The sequence below is a fragment of the Lytechinus variegatus genome, chromosome 4 (genome assembly GCF_018143015.1).
Source record: "Lytechinus variegatus isolate NC3 chromosome 4, Lvar_3.0, whole genome shotgun sequence".
NCBI classification, from domain to species: Eukaryota; Metazoa; Echinodermata; class Echinoidea; order Temnopleuroida; family Toxopneustidae; genus Lytechinus; species Lytechinus variegatus.
The window spans coordinates 61,012,190-61,031,544 of NC_054743.1; the positions used below are offsets into that span (position 1 = coordinate 61,012,190).

At 36.5% G+C, this 19,355-nt stretch overlaps 1 protein-coding gene across 1 annotated transcript; it reads right to left on the reverse strand.

Moving 5' to 3' along the window:
• Positions 1–1,721: 1,721 nt before the first annotated feature.
• Positions 1,722–17,039, reverse strand: LOC121414439 (1-acyl-sn-glycerol-3-phosphate acyltransferase delta-like). The gene is made up of 8 exons (XM_041607614.1): positions 16,840–17,039; positions 15,175–15,344; positions 9,952–10,113; positions 8,350–8,503; positions 7,184–7,286; positions 5,368–5,446; positions 4,438–4,651; positions 1,722–3,118 (listed from the first exon to the last, which is right to left on the reverse strand). Exons 1-8 carry the CDS (start codon positions 16,847–16,849, stop codon positions 2,946–2,948), a joined length of 1,065 nt encoding a protein of 354 aa, XP_041463548.1. The 5' UTR covers positions 16,850–17,039; the 3' UTR covers positions 1,722–2,945.
• Positions 17,040–19,355: the final 2,316 nt, after the last annotated feature.

Consider the following 19,355-nt stretch of genomic DNA (forward strand, 5'->3'; position numbering starts at 1 on the left):
ATCATAAGGCATCGAAATAGCCCAGTCTATTTAGGGTTAAACGATTAGTCCTCTGGATGCTTTTTTTGCAATCAAGTAAAAAATCACTACCACCACCATGAAAAAAAACAACTAAAATTCACCAAAATCACTTAATTACACATCTATAACTGTTACCAACAACTCTCCGAAAGAAAGGTAACAGGCCCACATAATGCACAGCAGTATTAGCACAGTGATATATCTATCATTAGCACACTCTGACATTGTTACCTACATCAAATTTTGGGGTAATTTTTTCTGTTTTCACTGCCTACTTCCCACACAAATCTTGAAAGGAAAAAATATGACAACAATGAATTGTACGCTTCAAATAAATCACAAAATATAAGGACACTTGTCAACACATAATTACCATCATGACAGACAATATAATGCAAATAAATGAAAGTGGATCGCTGATGAATATTTACTGTTGAAAAAGACCTCTAAAAAAAGGCCAAAAGTAAAAGTGAAAAAAAAAAAGCACTTGTAATTGTCTTGGATACATTCAGTGTATGGATGGCTGTGTGATTGAGGCTAATCATGCCATGCTATCGGAACCGAGTATAAAGCAATGTTTAGTGGTGAAAGCAAGGAACATTGACTAAAATGCCTATCTTGTGTTGTCCAATTTCCAACAAAAGCTTCATGCAAACGATGATCTCAAATTCCATTCGTTTCTTGGTGGCTTTTCTGTAAAATAATTCAGATGGTCTACTGAAACTTTCTCGACAGCGCTATTTCCAACTGCTGTTCCCACAAAAATGTGCATAGAACTTTTCTCTAGCCTATCCCATAAATCATTGTTCTTTAGTGTTCTAACCTAGGTCCACCAGAGTTAGCATACCCAAGTGACAAAACAGTGACTTGGATAAAGTCACTCAGATAAAAAAAAAGAATAAGACGATTGATTTAATTCATTAAAGGTATTGTTTAACTTTGTGAGCAGCCGATTTAAAAAATTCTCAAACCAAGATGAAACATGCGTACAAGTGCATGTATTAGAACTAATAAACCCTGAAAACAAACATTATTGAGAATGAAAAGCTAAAACTACAAGGCAAACCCCGATTTTGTAAATAGGCGTCTTATAGACACCTAAATAGTACACATAAGTGTATTGGATGAAATTAAGATGGTGTTTCCGGTCACTTTATATTTCAATTTTTGAAGCACTAAATAATTATTTTCGAACGCAATTTTTTCTGGGCTTCATTTTTGTAACATATCAAAGACACAGGTGACAAGTGTGACCTTCTAGCTCATATTTTTCAAAAGTCAAACCAATGTTAACCAATCACTTTAAGGTGGGTTAGTACCATAATTCATAGGTAGATTTTAATACTGTAGCTTATTATTTATTGCACAAAAGTAGCTGAAATTCACTCATGGGGTAATTTGCACAACCATGATGGCATTTTACAAATTTTATCATTCGGTTGGCAAATTTACTCCATGAGCAGAAATATGTCAAATGAAGAGGGATACATCCTTTATACCTTTCTGAACTCCTTCCTCGATATCAGCCAGTTCAAGTTCTACGTTCTGCTTCTCAATCTCTTCTTTCTCGATCTCATACTTCCTACAAACAGCGTTCTTTCTCTTATGCAGCTTCATTTCTTTGGAACAATCTCCCCCTACAAATTCGCAATGCTAACAGTGTTAATACATGTAAAGTTATGCTTAAAACTCATCTTTTCAAATCTTGAATTGATCATATCATATGTTTATTGGCCCATTTGATGGTATTTCTGTATTCATGATCTGGTGAGAAAGTTGTAAATCGTAATATTAGTTTTGATATATTTTGTTGTGCAAAGTATTTCTATTTCCTTTATACTTCATTTTCCTCTCTCTTAACCGCTTAGAGGCAAATTTGCGATTTTGCGGTATATAAAATTGTTATTATTACTATTATTAAATCCGACAAATTTCTTTGTATGCATACGTTGACCAGTAAAAGAACCTTGAATCAACATCCAGCATCATACCCTGTATGTCGAGCTTTGGTCAGGTTAAAGGGACATCAAAGAATAAGATCAAAGCAAGTTTGAGGAAAATCAGACAAATAATGAGAAAGTTAAGAGCATTTTTAATATTGCATACACACTAATGCTGCGGAGATCCTCCCATTAGCAATGCAACAAATATTTGTGACGTCTCATGTGAACAAATTTCCCATTGATGGACTACACAATACCAAAAACCCTCTATTTTGCTCTAAGAGCGATACAAACTCTTTGTCCATAATGTATTTTGTTATAAATCTGTATTTATACATGTCCTCCTATAGAAAATATGCATGATCTTCTGAAAGATGTGATGAAAGAGGGAGTTCAAGTGAATATACAGATAAAAAATGGGGAGAGTTGTTCACATGTGACATCATACATCTTTGTCGCATTGCCAATAGGAAGATCTACATTACAATAATGAACAAAACTTCAAATGCTTATAACACTTTCTTATCATTCATTCAATTTTACCCAAACTTTTGTTTATCTGTTTCTTTGATTTTTTTTCTTTTTTCGCACAAGCTATCTTGTTACAAGGGCTTCACTTTCCTTTAAGTGATATGAAGCCATTCTCATTCTGTCTTTTACCTAGTTGTTCATATTGAATCTTAACTAGTGAAGTAAATTCAGATGATTTCGTGATTTCCTGACTTGACAGACACTGAGAATATAAAAACAAGAACATGGCTAAGATCTTTCAATTAAAAGTTAATTCTATAAATAAGTACATATGCACTAGTGCAAATTTATCATGATAAAGTGCTCTCATTCAGTACCATAAAAAACAAATCAGGAAGTGCACAGTACATATGTGGCTTTGAATATAATTTGCATAAACTATAATTTCATCAGATAGAGCCGAGCTGTGTAAATCTACTTTTATTTGCACAAAAACAGTATAGTACTTAATCAGGAATCTTTCTTATCCCCATTAGACAATGGTATCTGGTCGCCATTTGATGTGACCCCTGACCCTGTGTCGTTGACCTCTGACCTTTTGCTCTTCGTTTCCTTACTGCTCCCATATGTTGATCCTTTCGTCACATCAGTCACTCTCATCATGGACTTGGAAAATCTGAATACTGCAATGACACGGAACAAGGCAATAGACTCTGTAACATTTGACCTTGTCTGGCCATAAGTAAATCAACCCTAATAGATGAAATTTGGAAAACAGTGATTCTGGCTTAGGTATCAAACTGAAGACCAGGGGCCCGTCTTACAAATAGTTGCGATTGATCCGTTCAATCGCAACTATGGACGGCCAGCAACAACATCTATTATGCATGTTTATTCAAAATATTTTTTACCTTTGATTTATATTCATTATTCCATGTTTTCTTGAAAACTCACTGTGCTTCTCTTTGTTTACCTAGGACATTGTGCAATTTCCTGTATAAAAAAATATGACACTGATGGATTTCCATAGATCTACAATTGATTAGATCAATCCTAACTGTTTGTAAGACAGGGCCCAGGGGTGGTATTTTGAAAATTGCCATGACTTTTCTTGTAACTCAGCAAGATAACAGCTCGCTAAAATTCTCCTTAAGTCGGTATTCTGAAAATTGTCTCATCTCTGTAAGGACGTCCGCTATTTTATCTCTGACACGCCTAATATTTTATCATCAATGAATCATTAAACTTTTCATATGTTTCGGTCAACCAAAAGAAGCGTCCCTTCTAAAAATAATTAAGTGCATTGTTGACAAATGGCATAATACACATGGCTTTCCTCAGAGTCGTATTTTCTCTGCAAAGATTCATCATCTCGAATGCCAATTTTCAATTGCTGAAAAGCCTACTAATTTGTCGTTATAACGTCTTTGGAATGTCCCTTTTTGTAAAACATCTTCTTGCGGGATGCAGCAAGAAATTATTATTGTTGACCCAAAAATATCAAATTCAAGATTAAGTTACAGTAGCCCCCTACCTCTTGTAAATTTTCTTGTATTTTGCAAGGAAGTTAACAGAACAAAAAGATAAGAGAATTATCAGAATACTTTTAATCTTGATATGTTATCTTGCGTACAGAGATATATGCGCCGTGATTAACTTTACACATCATTCTTACTCTGACGTCATAAGTGCTTACTGAAAGTTACAAGAAAAGATATAAAAGAGTTTTCAGAACACGGATTTAATCATAACTCTAAAGATACAAGAATATTTCTCTTAAGACAATTTTCCGAATACGGCCCCTGCCCTGGGCCCCATAACACAAAGGTCAGCGATTAGTTGCCAAATGAAGCGGCCTATCAGGATCCTCATTACATGCACATTTTGGTCAGTAGACTGACTAGGAACCAATTAGAATTGCTCTTTCAAATTAGCGATTAATCACTAACCTTTGTGTTACAGAGCCTTAAAATTGATCTAAAGAACTCTGTGTTATACTCACCAGCGTAACAGGCTCCACAGATCGTGACGATCAGCACAGCTGATCCAGAGAAGAGCATGGCGAAGGAATAGTAGATGATGGGTACACCTACAACCAACATCCAGAGCGACATCACTACCAGAGGCAGGAGGGTGGGCGGAGGGATGCACCCTGGTCTAGTGGCATCGTAACCCTCAAACGTGTTGTTCCGAAGGAAGTAGTCGTAGGCCTCATCCTGCGAAAGGACAAATGGAATGGTAAGAACAGTTCTGAGCCCCGTCTTGCAAAGAGTTACGATTGATTCAATCAATCATAACTCTATGGAAATCCAAAGTGTTATAATCATATACAAAAAATTTGCAAAACATTCTTTGTAAACAAGGGAGAACGTACCAAATTGTCAAAAAATCAATGAATTTATGGATATACATTCATATCTAGACTTTTTTTGAACAAACATGCATTTTATGTGAAGACTTTGCTGGCTTCCCACAGTTGAGATTGATCGGATCAATCGCAACTCTTTGTGAGACTGGCACCAGGCTTCCTATTGAATGGTCCCTTCAGCAAAACGAAACTTGACAATTATTTCAGAACATTTTTCGCACGATTAATTGCATCGATTACAATGTGCAATCAATCGTGAAATCAGAAGTACGATTAATCGTTACAGGACCCATGTGAGATCATAAGGATCCAATTGAAGCCAGACACGGATTAGCAGATTTTTTTTCTTCAGAGGCTAATTTTGAGCTCAACAGCCCAAATTTCCTATATTTATTAAAGTTTACATTGGTCCCCATATGAAATTCTGGGGCTTTTTTTTATTTTTCGGGGGCTCTTTAGGGCATTTCGGGGGAAGAATTAGTCTTGAGCCCCCATTTAACTATTTTCCTTGGGGATTATAACACAATGAGGTCAGACTAAGTGGCATTTTAGCATGGACCTTACCTTTTGTTTGTAAATATCATGACAATACTGTGCTGTAGCTTCTTCTGAATCAGTTGGTACTTCATCCAATGGAAGATCTCTGAAAAGGAGAAAAGTTTTATCAAAAAATTAAAGTAAAAGAATGTAGTTGTAGCAAACATTTCTTTAATGCACTTAACCCACTCCACCCAACACTACCTCTACACTTCCCCTGACTCAGTTTAATATAGCTATTATCAATTCACTGTTGTCACTCATCCCCCTCACTTTGTGTCTTTTGTTTGTTTGCTTGACCGCACTAGTGTTATTGCTCTCTTTATGCTGTACTTTAATTCAACATTAAAGGTAAATGAAAGTAGTTGCAGCAAACAATTATTTCATGAGAAGATTACAAGAAAAATTCTTTTAAAATCAACGTTAATTGCCACCTTATTTAGATGTAAATCTGGTACATAGATATATCCTTGTGAATTCATGAAATCTTATCTCAAAACCGATAATTCTGATGATCACTCACACAGAGAAGAATATGTGGGACAGTGTTCTAATATTACTTCAAAAAATGCCCAATATTTGATGGAATTCCGTGTTTATTTTTCTCATTTCCAAGCAATTAAACACTTTCCTCAAGAGCCATCTATTGTCACATACTTATACATTCACATAAAAACAGTTGGGTGGTCTCTTTTTGAGATTCTGTTGGAGCTCAATTAAACATCATCACCACAACTGGTATTTAATCCTATAATCTTATCATCCACACTCACAACCTATATGGAGTAGTGACTCATAAAGCAGTCAAAGTGTATGCCTCCACCATTGCCAAACAGAGAATACATTACACACCTCAGTGGGTACTGTTCCCACTTCCATAGTGTGGACTTCTTTTCTTTCCATCGAGTATTAAAATCATGCTATTCAGTGCATTCTTTATGGGACGTGGTGATATTCAAGGGAACTTGAGGAGGTAATATCTGAATCATGGAATAAACAATTTGTGAAAAAGGCAGATTTTGGGTGTGTTTCATGAAAGAACTTGTCAGACATTTTGGCAGACAATCTATTTCATCTGACAGTTACCACAGCAACAGTTGGTCCCTTGTGCCTCTCGGCCTCAGACAAAGGACCTTCTCCCGCTCATAAGCAGAATATTCATTTTGCATCAAATCTGCATCCATGATGACGGTCAAAGATCAAATTATACAATGATAATTGCAGTACTCAATGGAAAATGAAGAAAAAAGATACAATGACTATATTCCTATGAAAAATTTTTGTATAACTTCCCCCTCCCCCCATTGTGAACAGGTGTGGATCATATGACATGTTGCCCAGCCGGGCCATCACAAGCTGTCCAGCTTGATCACGGAGAGGGGGCTCTGCATTGCGAAATCACACATATTACGTATATAAGAATGGTGTAACTATGGTCGAGCTCTGAAGTTACCCAGTATTTGATCCTGATGTATGATAGCGCTGAAGATGAAATTTTTTAACAAAGAATTCAGAGGGTAGAAATTCGTGAAAATTGCATCATTTCAATTCTCTATGACTCCAAAATCTAGGATCTAAAACAGAAATCTACATTAACAAAGAAAACAGTCAAGCCCGCATCATGCAAAAAGTTTGCAGGCACAGACCCTGATTAAAACTTCATAAATAAGTGGGTCTTCACCTAAGACTAGCACAAATAAAATTGGCTGTTATAAAGAACGAGAGGAAGCTTTGATGGACAAGGCATTGGCAGGGACCTCAGACTGCATATTCAGACCACTAAATACGGGTAAAGGGTTAGCCAAGTCACCCTAGTGAACTAGAAATTCTAAGTAAGTCTCACCTGACATAGAAATGAAAGTCAAACTTTTTTCCACAGATAAGATCATAGATGGAGGGTTGTTTATTATCTTGGTAAGCTATTGTAACATCAAATATCACAGGAACTGTAAAAAGAAGATACAAAGTGTACAATGTTCAATTTAGGGCTTAGTCATAAGAATTTTTGTTTTGACCAGTTACTGCTGGTCAGTTCTCGCCAACTGGTGGACCAGTCAAATAAAGGAAAATGCATATGAAACTCATCCTCAAGCACTTTAAGACCTTTATTTATTTTTTAATCCAGATCTATATACAGTTTATCAAAACTTGCACATGACACTCTATTTCAAACATGGAAATAAGAGTAGCAAGCAGGACTTCTCAATTTTCTTGCCTGAATCTTTCACCCCTACCCAAACATACATGTATTATACTTCCATTGAAAAGGTAGCAAATTTTTGTGATTGGCTACTTTGAAATGTCATAACTCTCTAACATAATTACAACATTATTATTCCATTGCAAGGGTGGCCAATTCTTGCAATTTGCCACTTTGAAATGTCATAACTTTCTTATTTTACATCTAATTTTGATGAAATTTCCGGTGTTAAGCTTGCTTGATTTACCTTTTTATTCAAATTAACTTTTGGCTGGGATGGACTTGTCGTAAAATGATCCCCATTATGAATAAGACCAAAGATATTACAAGGGGAAGATCGGACACTTCAGCGATATTTTGAAACGCTCGATTAATGCTCATGGGGAAGGGTGCCCACTAGCGTTGAGTAAGTAAACCATCCCATACCGGCACGCGGCTGTATATGAAACAAATGGGGAAAATGAGAGAGGGGATTTTGGAGAGGGATCAAGGATGGCACATTGGAATAACTCCACATTTTATTGCCCAGAAAAATCTGAAATATATTCATATATATTTCAAGAAAAAAAAAATTTGAATGAAAAAAAATTTAATGTAAAAATCGTCTATTCCGTCATCCCTTCACCATTTCTCTCATATGTTTTGTGCACAACCATATCGCGATACGCAGAGGTAAAGAAAAGGTTGTTACTTAATCAACGCTGTAGGGTGCTCTTTCCAAGCACTTCAATGTGCGCTCTATGTACTGTCCGATCTTCCCCTTGTAGTATCTTTGATTAGACCATGTTAAAGGGTGTCTCTCTACTGACCTTTGCCTTTGAAGGCCTCTATACACAGGTTGAAACCTTTTGTCCTTGGAACAAGATGATGCTTCAGACCTGGTAGTCCATTCTCCCGCGCAAACGCTTGACTCTTCTCGTATTTCTCTTTGGTATAACGTGTGCCTTCGCAAAATATCAGTGTCTGCATTGGATGAAAATTGCCAAAGCAACAGCATAAATATCAGCAATAATAATAATAACAATACATAACATTTATATAGATAATAAACAGCAATAAAGATGACAACTGTTTTTTGAAATTTTGTAATTATTTTGGTTCTTCCTTGAAGGTCAAGTCCACCTCAGAAAAATGTTGATTTGAATCAATGGAGAAAAATCAGACAAGCACAATGCTGAAGATTTCATCAAAATCAGATGTAAAATAAGAAAGTTATGACATTTCAAAGTTTCGCTTATTTTCAACAAAATAGTTATATGAATGAGCCAGTTACATCCAAATGAGAGAGTCAATGATGTCACTCACTCACTATTTCTTTTGTTTTTTATTGTTTGAATTATACAATATTTCAATTTTTACGAATTTGACGATTAGGACCTCCTTGCCTGAAGCACAAAATGTTAAAATAATGGAATTCCATTTGTTCAGGGAGGATTGAAACTTCATTTCACGTTGACAATGACGAGAAAATGAAAATATTTCACATTTCATATAATAAATTACAAAAGAAATAGTGAGTGAGTGATGTCATCAACTCTCTCATTTGGATGTTACTGGCTCATTTATTTTTTCAAAATAAGTGAAACTTTAAAATGCCATAACTTTCTTATTTTACATCCGATTTGATGATTTTTTTTCTCTTTTTATTCAAATCAAGTTTTTGTTGGGGTGGACTTCTCCTTTGAGGAATACAATTTTAACTTAAAATTTAGTTCATTGGTATGGATCCAGGCCTCCAAAGAAAACAAAAACAATAACTGAACATAACTAAAATCATACTAACAGGGCCAAAAGAAACCATAGAATTAAAAAATTTGAAAAAGCAAGAAGAAAATAAACAATACTGATACAAGATTACCATTACACCTATTGCCAAAATATGTCATAACATATAAATAACTATTTTAAAAACAATAAAGAATTACAATGTTAGTAGAGATACAGATACATGCATAAGCCATCTGGTTAAAAATATTTTCTGAAATGCAACCAAAGACCAATAATTGTATACTTTTCTGCTGCTACAACAACATAATGAGAGAAATTCAAAGCAGTTTCATAACTGAATAAGAAATTCCCCTACTGTGGTTCTAAGGCAATTTTCACAACTTTGCCCTTCTAAGGATCTGTTGTGAAGGCTACAACACCCATTATTAAAGTTGAAATTGCCATAAAAGAATGATGGTTAACTTTTTTTTAATGGGTAGCCTGCAAGCTTCATACATGTAGAAAATAATTTTGCTTTACAAATTTGAATAGCATTTTTGGTCACGAGAAAAGTGCTCAACTATAAATGTACAGTCCTTTGTAAAAATAGGTTATACAAAAGACTTCATGCATAGCAGTCTTTCAAAAATGTGGAGCAACTTGCAACATTGCCAGGAATATTATTCCCTGGAATGGTATCTTACCACAGTGGGAAAGTCATAAGTTGTAACGTTCTCAAGTTGTTTCATTAGACTGGTCTTGTCTTTGGCGTAGTTCCTGTTGACGAATAGCTGTTCGGTCAACCAGAATGACCATCCATAAAAGGGAACGTATTTGATCTCCTGCTTCATCAGACACTTGGCTCCCTGTGAAAAAAAAAGGATCAAAGCAGTATTAAATAAAGGACACTACATAAACACATCATAATAAAGGTGTTATGCAGGGCTCAACATTAGCAGTGGCCCGGGGCAACCAAAGATGAGAGTTGGGCCACAAAATTCTGTAAAAGCCAACACTTGGTTGCCCGGTTGGGCTACCAAAGTTAGATAAATTCTGTTGTTTTCTATTGTTTTAGGGCCACTAAATTTGCTTTACGGACCATCGAAAATATGAAATTTATGATTTCGGTGGACAGATCGGGCCACCAAGAAAAAAAAGTCAGTGTGGAGCCTTGTGTTATGGATGAGTGGATAGGTGTCAGGACTATGAACCATGAGGTCCGGGGTTTGAATCCCACCGCAGTACTCTCATACTTTTGCAGGTGTTTATATTTTACATTTTCCAATCAGGTGTAGTAAACTACTATCCCGTATCTTAAATTCTTTGAAAGCTTGAGCCCCAAACAGAATAGCCGTACTAAGGCCAGGGTAATAATTACAATACCATGTTAAGCAGGGGCAAGCAGGAGAACTGAAGTAGGTACCCTGGGTGAAATAAGACATTATCATAACTGCACTGGGGTTGTTACAAGCACCTGTAATGCAAGCAACATAGGGGAACCTGCAAATTGATGTAAAGGTTTGAGCCCTGAACATGTCTTTTGGATGGTGACATCCAAGGTCGGTGACACAACATATTCTCCTAAGACATATTTGCTGCAGTCTTAATATATCAGAAGGCGTAGAGTTAGTGTTAGGAATGTGATAGAGTTTTTTATTCATAAAAATTTAAAGATAAGGAGTAAGCTGTATCTATTTTTGGAGGTTTGATTTTATGCTTGACTTAAAGTACAGATTTTCATCGGAGCAAATGTCATGGAGCCCCAAGTACCCAGGCATAAATAATCAGATCTGGGCCCTCATCTTACTAAAAGTTGTGATTGATCTGATTAACCGATGGCGAGCAACGTTAACATCTAAAATTTTGTTCAAAATATTTCTAGATATGATGTATAATCACACATTCATCATTCTCTTGAAGATTCAGTGGGATTATCTTTGTTTACTACGAGATTAGGGTATGGATAGATTTCCATACAGTTGAGATTATTTGGATCAATCATAACTCTTTGTAAGACACATCTGTAAATACACATCTGTAAATATTCAATTACAGACATCCAATGGGATAACGAGAGGCGTATTCTTTTCATATTTGTGATCGATCTAATCAATAACAACTCTTTGTGAGACAGGGCCCAGAAGTCACATGCCTAATATCTTGCTTCATCAGATTTTTAACACCCTTTCAACTACATAAAGGGGTGTAATTCGAACTATAACTATATAATCTCAGTCGGGCAGTTTTTTTTTTTTTTTGGGGGGGTCTAATCTTTCATATTGAGGTATTGGCAAAAAGAGAGTATATATTTCAGTGTGGAACACTAATATATGTGAATGTGTATGTAAAGCCTGTTTTTTTGCCACTAAAGATTGTCCCCATTTGAAAGAAAAACATGCAGATGAAGGCCACTTGTCTGCAGTTGCTACTTTTTCACTTTTTAGTGGCCTTAATAGACAGGGATGTCTGTATCAGAACATGATCATGATAAATAAAATCAAAGGCATACATACACAATGGTATACAAAGATCACAGGTACTATCAACATTTATCAACCATGACTCATGCCTTGGTCAATATTTGGGGGATTAATGGAAGATAATGCAGTCTACCCTTGGTCTTTTCTTAGAAGATTGTAGCTGACGTTAGCAGCGAGTCTAGCAAGGTTAGACACAACACATATTTGGGGAAAAACAGTCAGACTCTCAAACCTAATGGCCAGTATTCTGATGTCAGGTTTAACTTAGACCATATTCTTAAACTCTATGCTTAAATTATGGGAAGCCAAATGTGTCAAAATTTGTATTAAGTTGTATGTTTCTTATATTTACTGTGCTGTTTCCTAATTCATCGATGGTGAAGACAATCGTCTATTTATAGTTCCTAGATAATTCTGAATGATTTAAGAGCCAAATGAGCTGAAATAAGATATCTCTACTGTTAAAGATTTATGTAGCAATTGGCTATCCATACTTAAGCCACAACTTTAATCCTGAGTTTAAGTTAAATCTGACTTCAGAATAAGGGCCAATGTGTCTAATTTGACTAGATCTGCGCCTAGCTGACATACAGATTGATAAAAAATAATAATAATCCACTTTTATAAGCACCTAATACATCGGATCCTTCCATGCCCGCATACAATGTATGCACCTAATCCACTCCCTGGGAAGCATTCCAACTAGGATTCCAAGACTCAATTGCTAGGCATGCTACATACATGTAGGCTTTCACATCCTACCAGGTACCTATTTAACACATGGGGCAAGAGTGGCAAATTGTGGATTGACGCAATGCCAAAGGATGCTAGGCCATGGTGGGATTCGAACACACGACCCTCTGATTACAAGACGAGAGTCAGAACCGCTACACTTTGACCCTTCCACATAATAGAGCATCTTTGTCTGTGCCTTGTGATGGAACTCAATGTTTCTAGAGTAGAAATACAGTGAAACAAGTCCTGTCTGTAGCAGCTACTAAAATCATCTCCCAATTGAAAAATGCATGTGTTACAGATTACACTGAAAAGGGCAGACTGTCTACAGTGGCCACTGTTTCTGTTTCCCATGGATGGCCTTACGATACAACGGTTCCTTAAGATGGCCTTAAGCAAACAACAGGTCTATCTCAGTATTACATTGCCTGCTGAGTTCCTGAAACAATGACTCGCATACAGCAAAGGATTGACCTTTAAAAGTAAAGGTCAAATCTGGCAAGCACTATCAGCAAAGGATGACCTTTGAAGTAAATCAAATCTGGCAAGCACTATCGGTACCTTTGACATTCATTGACTCTCAATATCACAATAAACACACAGGTTCCGTAAACAATAATTATTATTGTTTATTTTTTTATAGTGAAATTAGAGAGTAAATGAACACCAAATGCTACTATTTATAAATTTTCCCTACCCTTTGCCGTTGCTTGAGTTTGCTTTTTATCTTGATTCGATGGAGTCTGGAGGTATCCAAACACATTGTGAATGCAATCTCATTGTGTTAATTGCCACGCACGACTCGAGTTGCAGATCTCATAGTCATTGAATGGACAAATGAATTAAGTCTGATCAACTCAACCCTCTATGATAAACAATAATATGTCCATTCATATAGCGCAGTTACTATGTGCATATACTCAACTGAGCTTTGATACTTGGTATCATAATATTTCCCCGGCTGTAGCTAAGCCGCCATATTAATAGGCGTTCAAGGAATAAATCCTACCGGGTACTCATTTACCTCAAAAGGGTCAAGTGAAGTACAATGTGTATAAATATCTTGCCGGAGGAAATTACTCCATGGCTGGGATTCGAACCCATGACCCTCTGTTTCCAGAGGCTAATCCACTGGGCCACAACACTCCAATTGAAAGAAAATTTTCAGAATAGATTAACCCTAAATAGACTGGGCTATTTCGAAGCCTAAGAAGACTGGGGGGGGGGCTGATTCAGCCCCCCCTTATGATCTCGGCCGTCGATCGCGTGATCGCGACAAAAATTGGCACACACGTTACCAATGGCATTATCTACAAAACTATAACATCAAATTCTGCAAAAAATCTCATGTCTCATTAATTATGCTAATTTATGCGTAAAATCATAAGTTTGCTCTAATTAAATAAATAATGCCCCTGAAATGCTAATTTTTGTTTCACATACTCTAGATAGGCATCTGATCAAATTGATTTTAAAAAAATTTCAAAATCACATTTATTTTCTTATGTATTCTATTGTTTTCTAAATTTCTTATGTATTTCTTTGTTTTTTGACTTTTTGTTTTTATTGTTTTTTCAATGGAAATTGTCGGGGACTTTATTTTTACCATAAACAAGATAAAATTAATTGATTTTAAGCAGTAAAAGGAAAAATAATGATACATTTATGAATTTTGGCTAAGAACACTATTTGCATTGGATTTGTACACAAATTCACGTTTTTGAGTAATTTAGGGTCTGCATGCACTTACGAAATGTTGCGTAATTTTGGAACCGCGTACCCGGGGGTCACAATTTTGGTCTCAAAAGTTGCGCGAGACTTGAAAGTAAAAAGTCAGTGAGCGACGTGGTCAACAAATTTCGCGTGGCGGATTTATCACGAAAAATGTTGAGGAGGGGGGCTGAATCAGCCCCCCCCAGTCTTTTTAGGGTTTAACAGCACATGTGTTAATTGTTTCCTTCTTTGTACGTGGGACACATTAACGATGGGCATATGTGGGCGTTGTGTGCAAAGAATCCATAATTCGATCAGCTATAAAGTATCATAAAGGAGCAAAACCAGTAGATACAGATTGAAGTAAATTACAGTACTTCATAAGCAAACCCTGTGTCAACAAATTATGACACACAGAGATGCCAAGATCAAAGACCAGCTATGCGTGAGATTTTCTGTGAATCTGAGTAACATTACAGACATTGTGTACAATGTATATGGGGATAGGCTGTGATAGTTGCGTGAGACAGAGACTTGTGGGGATGAACAAGAGTCCAAAATGCTTGAGTCTCACGCATAATGCGTGAGACTTGGTAGCTCTGGACACAATCATCATGGGGGAAATTACGATGGTTCTAGGCATCATGTCAGTAGTCAAATGCATGTCTTTCCAGTAGGAATCCTGCAAGCCCTTTTTCATAATAATAAAAATATAGGATTTGTATAGCGCACATGTCAACCTTGCTAGGTGCTCAAGGCGCTCCTATATTACCCCGGCTAAACTGTAGACCGATTCTGATGCGCACAGCTTTTTGAGGAATTAATTCCTGCCGGTACTTATTTACCTCACCTTTTCGTTAGCAAGCATCGCATTTCGTATTGGGTATTACATGTAAAAGCAAGATAGTCATTAAGACACAATGAAAAGATGCATAGCACATTCTGCAGGATACATTTAGGCAACACAGACTTTTGATAAATTGCCTTTTGGGGACTTACTCTCAGCATCTTGAACCTTTCGGCTATTTGCCAGATGACCAACCAGTCCACGTCCTCCTTGTGATTAACCACCAGAAGAGAGTGGTGTGTACTGACCGTCTCCATGAGTCCTGCTCTTCCATAGAAATGAACTCTACTCCCTGACCAGTAGTCCGTCAACCATACACATTCTGAAAGAGAAGTAATAATAATAGCAATACTCAATTTTTAAAAAAGTGCAAATTACAGTTAAAGGGGAATCCAGCCTTGGCCATAAAATGTTGTGTTGGGAAGGAGAAAAATAAATTAAAGAGAATGGTGAAAGTTTGAAAGAAATTGGACAAGCAATAAGAAAGTTATAGCTGCTTTAAAATTGAGATCACTAATACTATGTAGATTTCAAATTGGCAACTTGGTAAGTAAATTATGAAAAGGGGCAAGGACAACTTTCCCATAGGCCATGTACTTTATTATCAGGGATTTGTGGTTTTCTCCTAAGTACCCATTCCCCTGGGGCAGTAATCTAAATATAACCCATGTAGTATATTGTTTTATGTCCTCATGAAAGAAAAATATAATTTGAAATAAAACTTTTGGGAAAAATGACATTTTAGCCATAATATGTATAGGAGTACATGGAAGAGTAGTCCTTGCCTTACATCACTATGACATCCCATATGCGGCCAATTTGAAATCTCCATGGGTATAGTGATTACCAATATTTACAACTTTTAAAAATTCATATCTTTCTTTTTGTTTGTCCAATATTGTTCAAACTTTCACCTATCAACTTGTCTGATTTTTCTTTTCCTTATAAAAACAAGTTTTTATTTGGGTTGGATTCCCCTTTAAGTCTCTTAGCACTGTAAGAAGTTAGAATGAGAAAGAGAAAGAAAGAAAATGAAAAAAAAGTAATATTGAACCAACTTGTATCATTATTGGGAAAATTTTGATTTTTCTTTGGAAGACCATCAGAAGACCATTCTTTAATATTATCAGGAAGCTTATTCTGTAGTAGCTCAATGGTTGAGTCTCTAGACTTATTAAGCATAAGGTCTGGGGTTCAAATGCCACCACAGCACTTTCGTCCTTTGGCAAGGCATTAATATACATCTGCCACTTTCCATCCGGTTGGGTGTTTCATAAAGCTGTTCATAAGTTAAGAGCGACTTTAAGAACGACTGGTGATGCTTTCTTGTGGTAAATGACATACAACCAAAATGTTCATTGGCGATGGTTTACGCGTAAGAAAGCATCACCAGTCGTTCTTAAAGTCGCTCTTAACTTAAGAACAGCTTTATGAAACACCCACCAGATGTAGTACCCAGTAGGAAGGAATTCTTAGACCTAGAATGCCTGAGTGTCCGATCAGGGTAGCTGTGCTAAAGCCGGGGTAATAGCTTGCAGCAAAAATATCTGTATTAAGTGCTCTAACTTAGAGCTACATGCATATAAATGTTGCATTAAATATTGTAAGCGAAAAGCAAAATCCCACAAAGCGCACATGACCTTGGGCAGCATTGCGCATTTAGCCAGGCTTATACGTTTTTACTAAGCGTAATGAATAAAATTGTACTGTGGATGGTACGCCTTTGTGTTCAACAGTACGAATGTTGGACAGTCAGACTATTTGCTCGCGTACAACAAGCTAAGCTGGCGTTGTACAATACAAGGACATCAACTTACGCAGCCACATGAGATTAATGAGGTACCCGTTGATTCTCCGATACCAGCTCTTGCTGAAGGGCCATATTACTAGGGTGAACAATTGCCCCGACGTAACAATCAGGGCGCTTATTATGTGGATACAGAAGAGCCAGATGTGAACAATCGGTCACTGCTTGACGAGCGACACGATGCCCATGTTGGTGGCAGGTTACCTCTGGAGCTGGATAAATGAAAAGAAATACACAGATCTATGAATCACTCATTAAAGGTCCCATGACACCAATTCCATCTTATTCTAGATACATATCTATTATTAGGTAGTTTTACTTAAAAAATACGAATTTGCCATCAGTTCCCGAGTACTACGAACCGGTGTTGAGTTATTCCTTGGAAAAGAACTCCAATAGTAACGCCCATTAAATTTTTTTTGAAAGAGTCAAACGATCGACCTATCAATCATTGTGATGTCATCGAAGGAAAGTTTTCCCAGCTGTGCAGCCGGACCCCTAGTTATTATACATGTTCCTCGTGTAGTTGCTGTTTCGACCGAGCTCATCCTTAACGGATTTTTAAAGATTTTTATGAGGTTTTGATCATGGCTGCAGCATAGTCATCAGCTGCAACTGATTCTTCAGACTTTGAAGATTCAGGCTCTAAATATTTATTCAGCAATTCAATTCATTTCCTTTATATCCACACGTGCAACCACAATAGGCACTTCACGCTCCAAACGTCAACAATGCTCAGCAGCTTCCTTCCCTGAAGTCATAATTATCACGTGATATACAAAACCAAATGAGGCTGAATTTTTGTGGGCGGGGCGAATTTGGCTCAATTTTTGACCGATCACCTACGATAATCTAGCGCCAGCTTTCGATATAAAGACATTTGTAAACATTTGATCGTCTGCTCGGTAAGAAGATGTTTAGACTACAGTTTATGCTTTGACTTTTTCCGACATTTTCACTAACTATTAAAACTTGGATTTCATTAAAATTGGATATTATTTAAGAAAAGAGCACAAGACCATCAGAGTGACAAGAGAAGATAAAAGGTAAGCCATTATTCTGTTTTTTCCTTTTGTTTAAAATTTTTGATCCAAAATATAAAACAAATATACTCTGCCATAATTTCGAGCTTCTGGTTAAAACTATGGACCTCGGTGCCTCCAATAGTACCATTCACTTCGGGGCTGCAACCCTCAGTGAATAGTACTATTCTGGATTCACCTCTTGCCCATAGTTTTAACCAGAAACTCTCAAGGCAAAGTATATTTGTATACTACGTAGTACTACTAAAAAAACATAATGAAAAAGCGCTTCTACTACAAAGCATTTCCTACATGTACCTTAAAGATAAATTCCAGTTTTGGTAACGATCTCAAAATGACTTTTTACAGAATCTAATATAATGACCACCCAAGTTTCTGTTTGTATGAATAAAAAATATGTGCCAAAGGATTCTCGGAGAAATTGTGTAATTGCTGAGAAATAAGCAAAATAAGCACGGATTCGGTCACTTCCGTTGGGTCTTTATTCCAGCAATAATAATACACTGTCCCAAGTGTGCCTAACTGTGTTGGTGTTCTTCAGTGTGAACGGTTTTCAGCGTAGATTTCAAGATTTCACAAAGTTCAGTTTACATGTATGTAACTGTACCAGATCTAGATCCTCGATGATATTCTGACAATTAAGCATGGTTTTACAGACTTTCTCATGAAATCAGTGTTTACTGCATCTACTGGCATTTCTCTTTAATATATTCTTTATTGGCATTATTATCAGACATTGCTAAAAACATACCTGAACATTTCCTAAAAATAAGGTTTGAATAGGGTCTAGACTCCTCCATAAAATGTGCCTGGCAATGCATGTAGCATAGGCTCTACTGTGTGGGCTAGTGGCTAAAAATAGGCATTTTAAAGTCTTAATATGCTGAATTAGACTAGCTGTGGAGTGTTTGAGCCTCTTTGAGGAGCCATGGAATTGATGGAAACATGTCACATTGTCATTCATAGATAATCAGAGATAATAGGAGAGCATGTTCTGCCTGAGCGATGGATCTGAATAACCAATTCCATTGCTCAGGTTGAATGGTATTGTGGTGCGATTGGCAATCCCTGGCTGGAGCTGTGCATTGAACTTGACTGCTCGCTCATCCCCAGACACCCTCTTGTCTTTCGTTTTTGTTACCTGCTTAAAACTAAGTTTTTATCGTTTGAATTAAGATTTTTATCAAAAAGCATCCTTCCACCACCACCAACTTTCATTTTCAGTGTTTGTATTGTTTTGCACTTCATCTTTTCCTTTTAATATATATTAAGTTGCATTATATTTTCATCATCATCTCAAGTTTGACGTTTGAAATATGTACACTCTATGTATACATACCTGTAAATTGTACGCAATTCAGCCTTTTGGCTGCAAAGTGCAATAATTTTAATAAAACCTTTTCAATTTCAATTTCAACTTGGCTGCCAGAAAATGTGAAGATGTCATTACATTCATTTTCAACTAAAGCTAGGTCTAACAGTT

Bases quoted from the DNA above. Each gene is read 5' to 3' on its own strand.
- LOC121414439 (XM_041607614.1), bottom strand. The intron at 5,447-7,183 runs GTGAGACTTACT...TCTCCTTTTCAG, and splicing joins GACTTTCATTTCTATGTCAG to AGATCTTCCATTGGATGAAG. The intron at 3,119-4,437 runs GTGAGTATAACA...GTGTCATTGCAG, and splicing joins CTGTGGAGCCTGTTACGCTG to TATTCAGATTTTCCAAGTCC.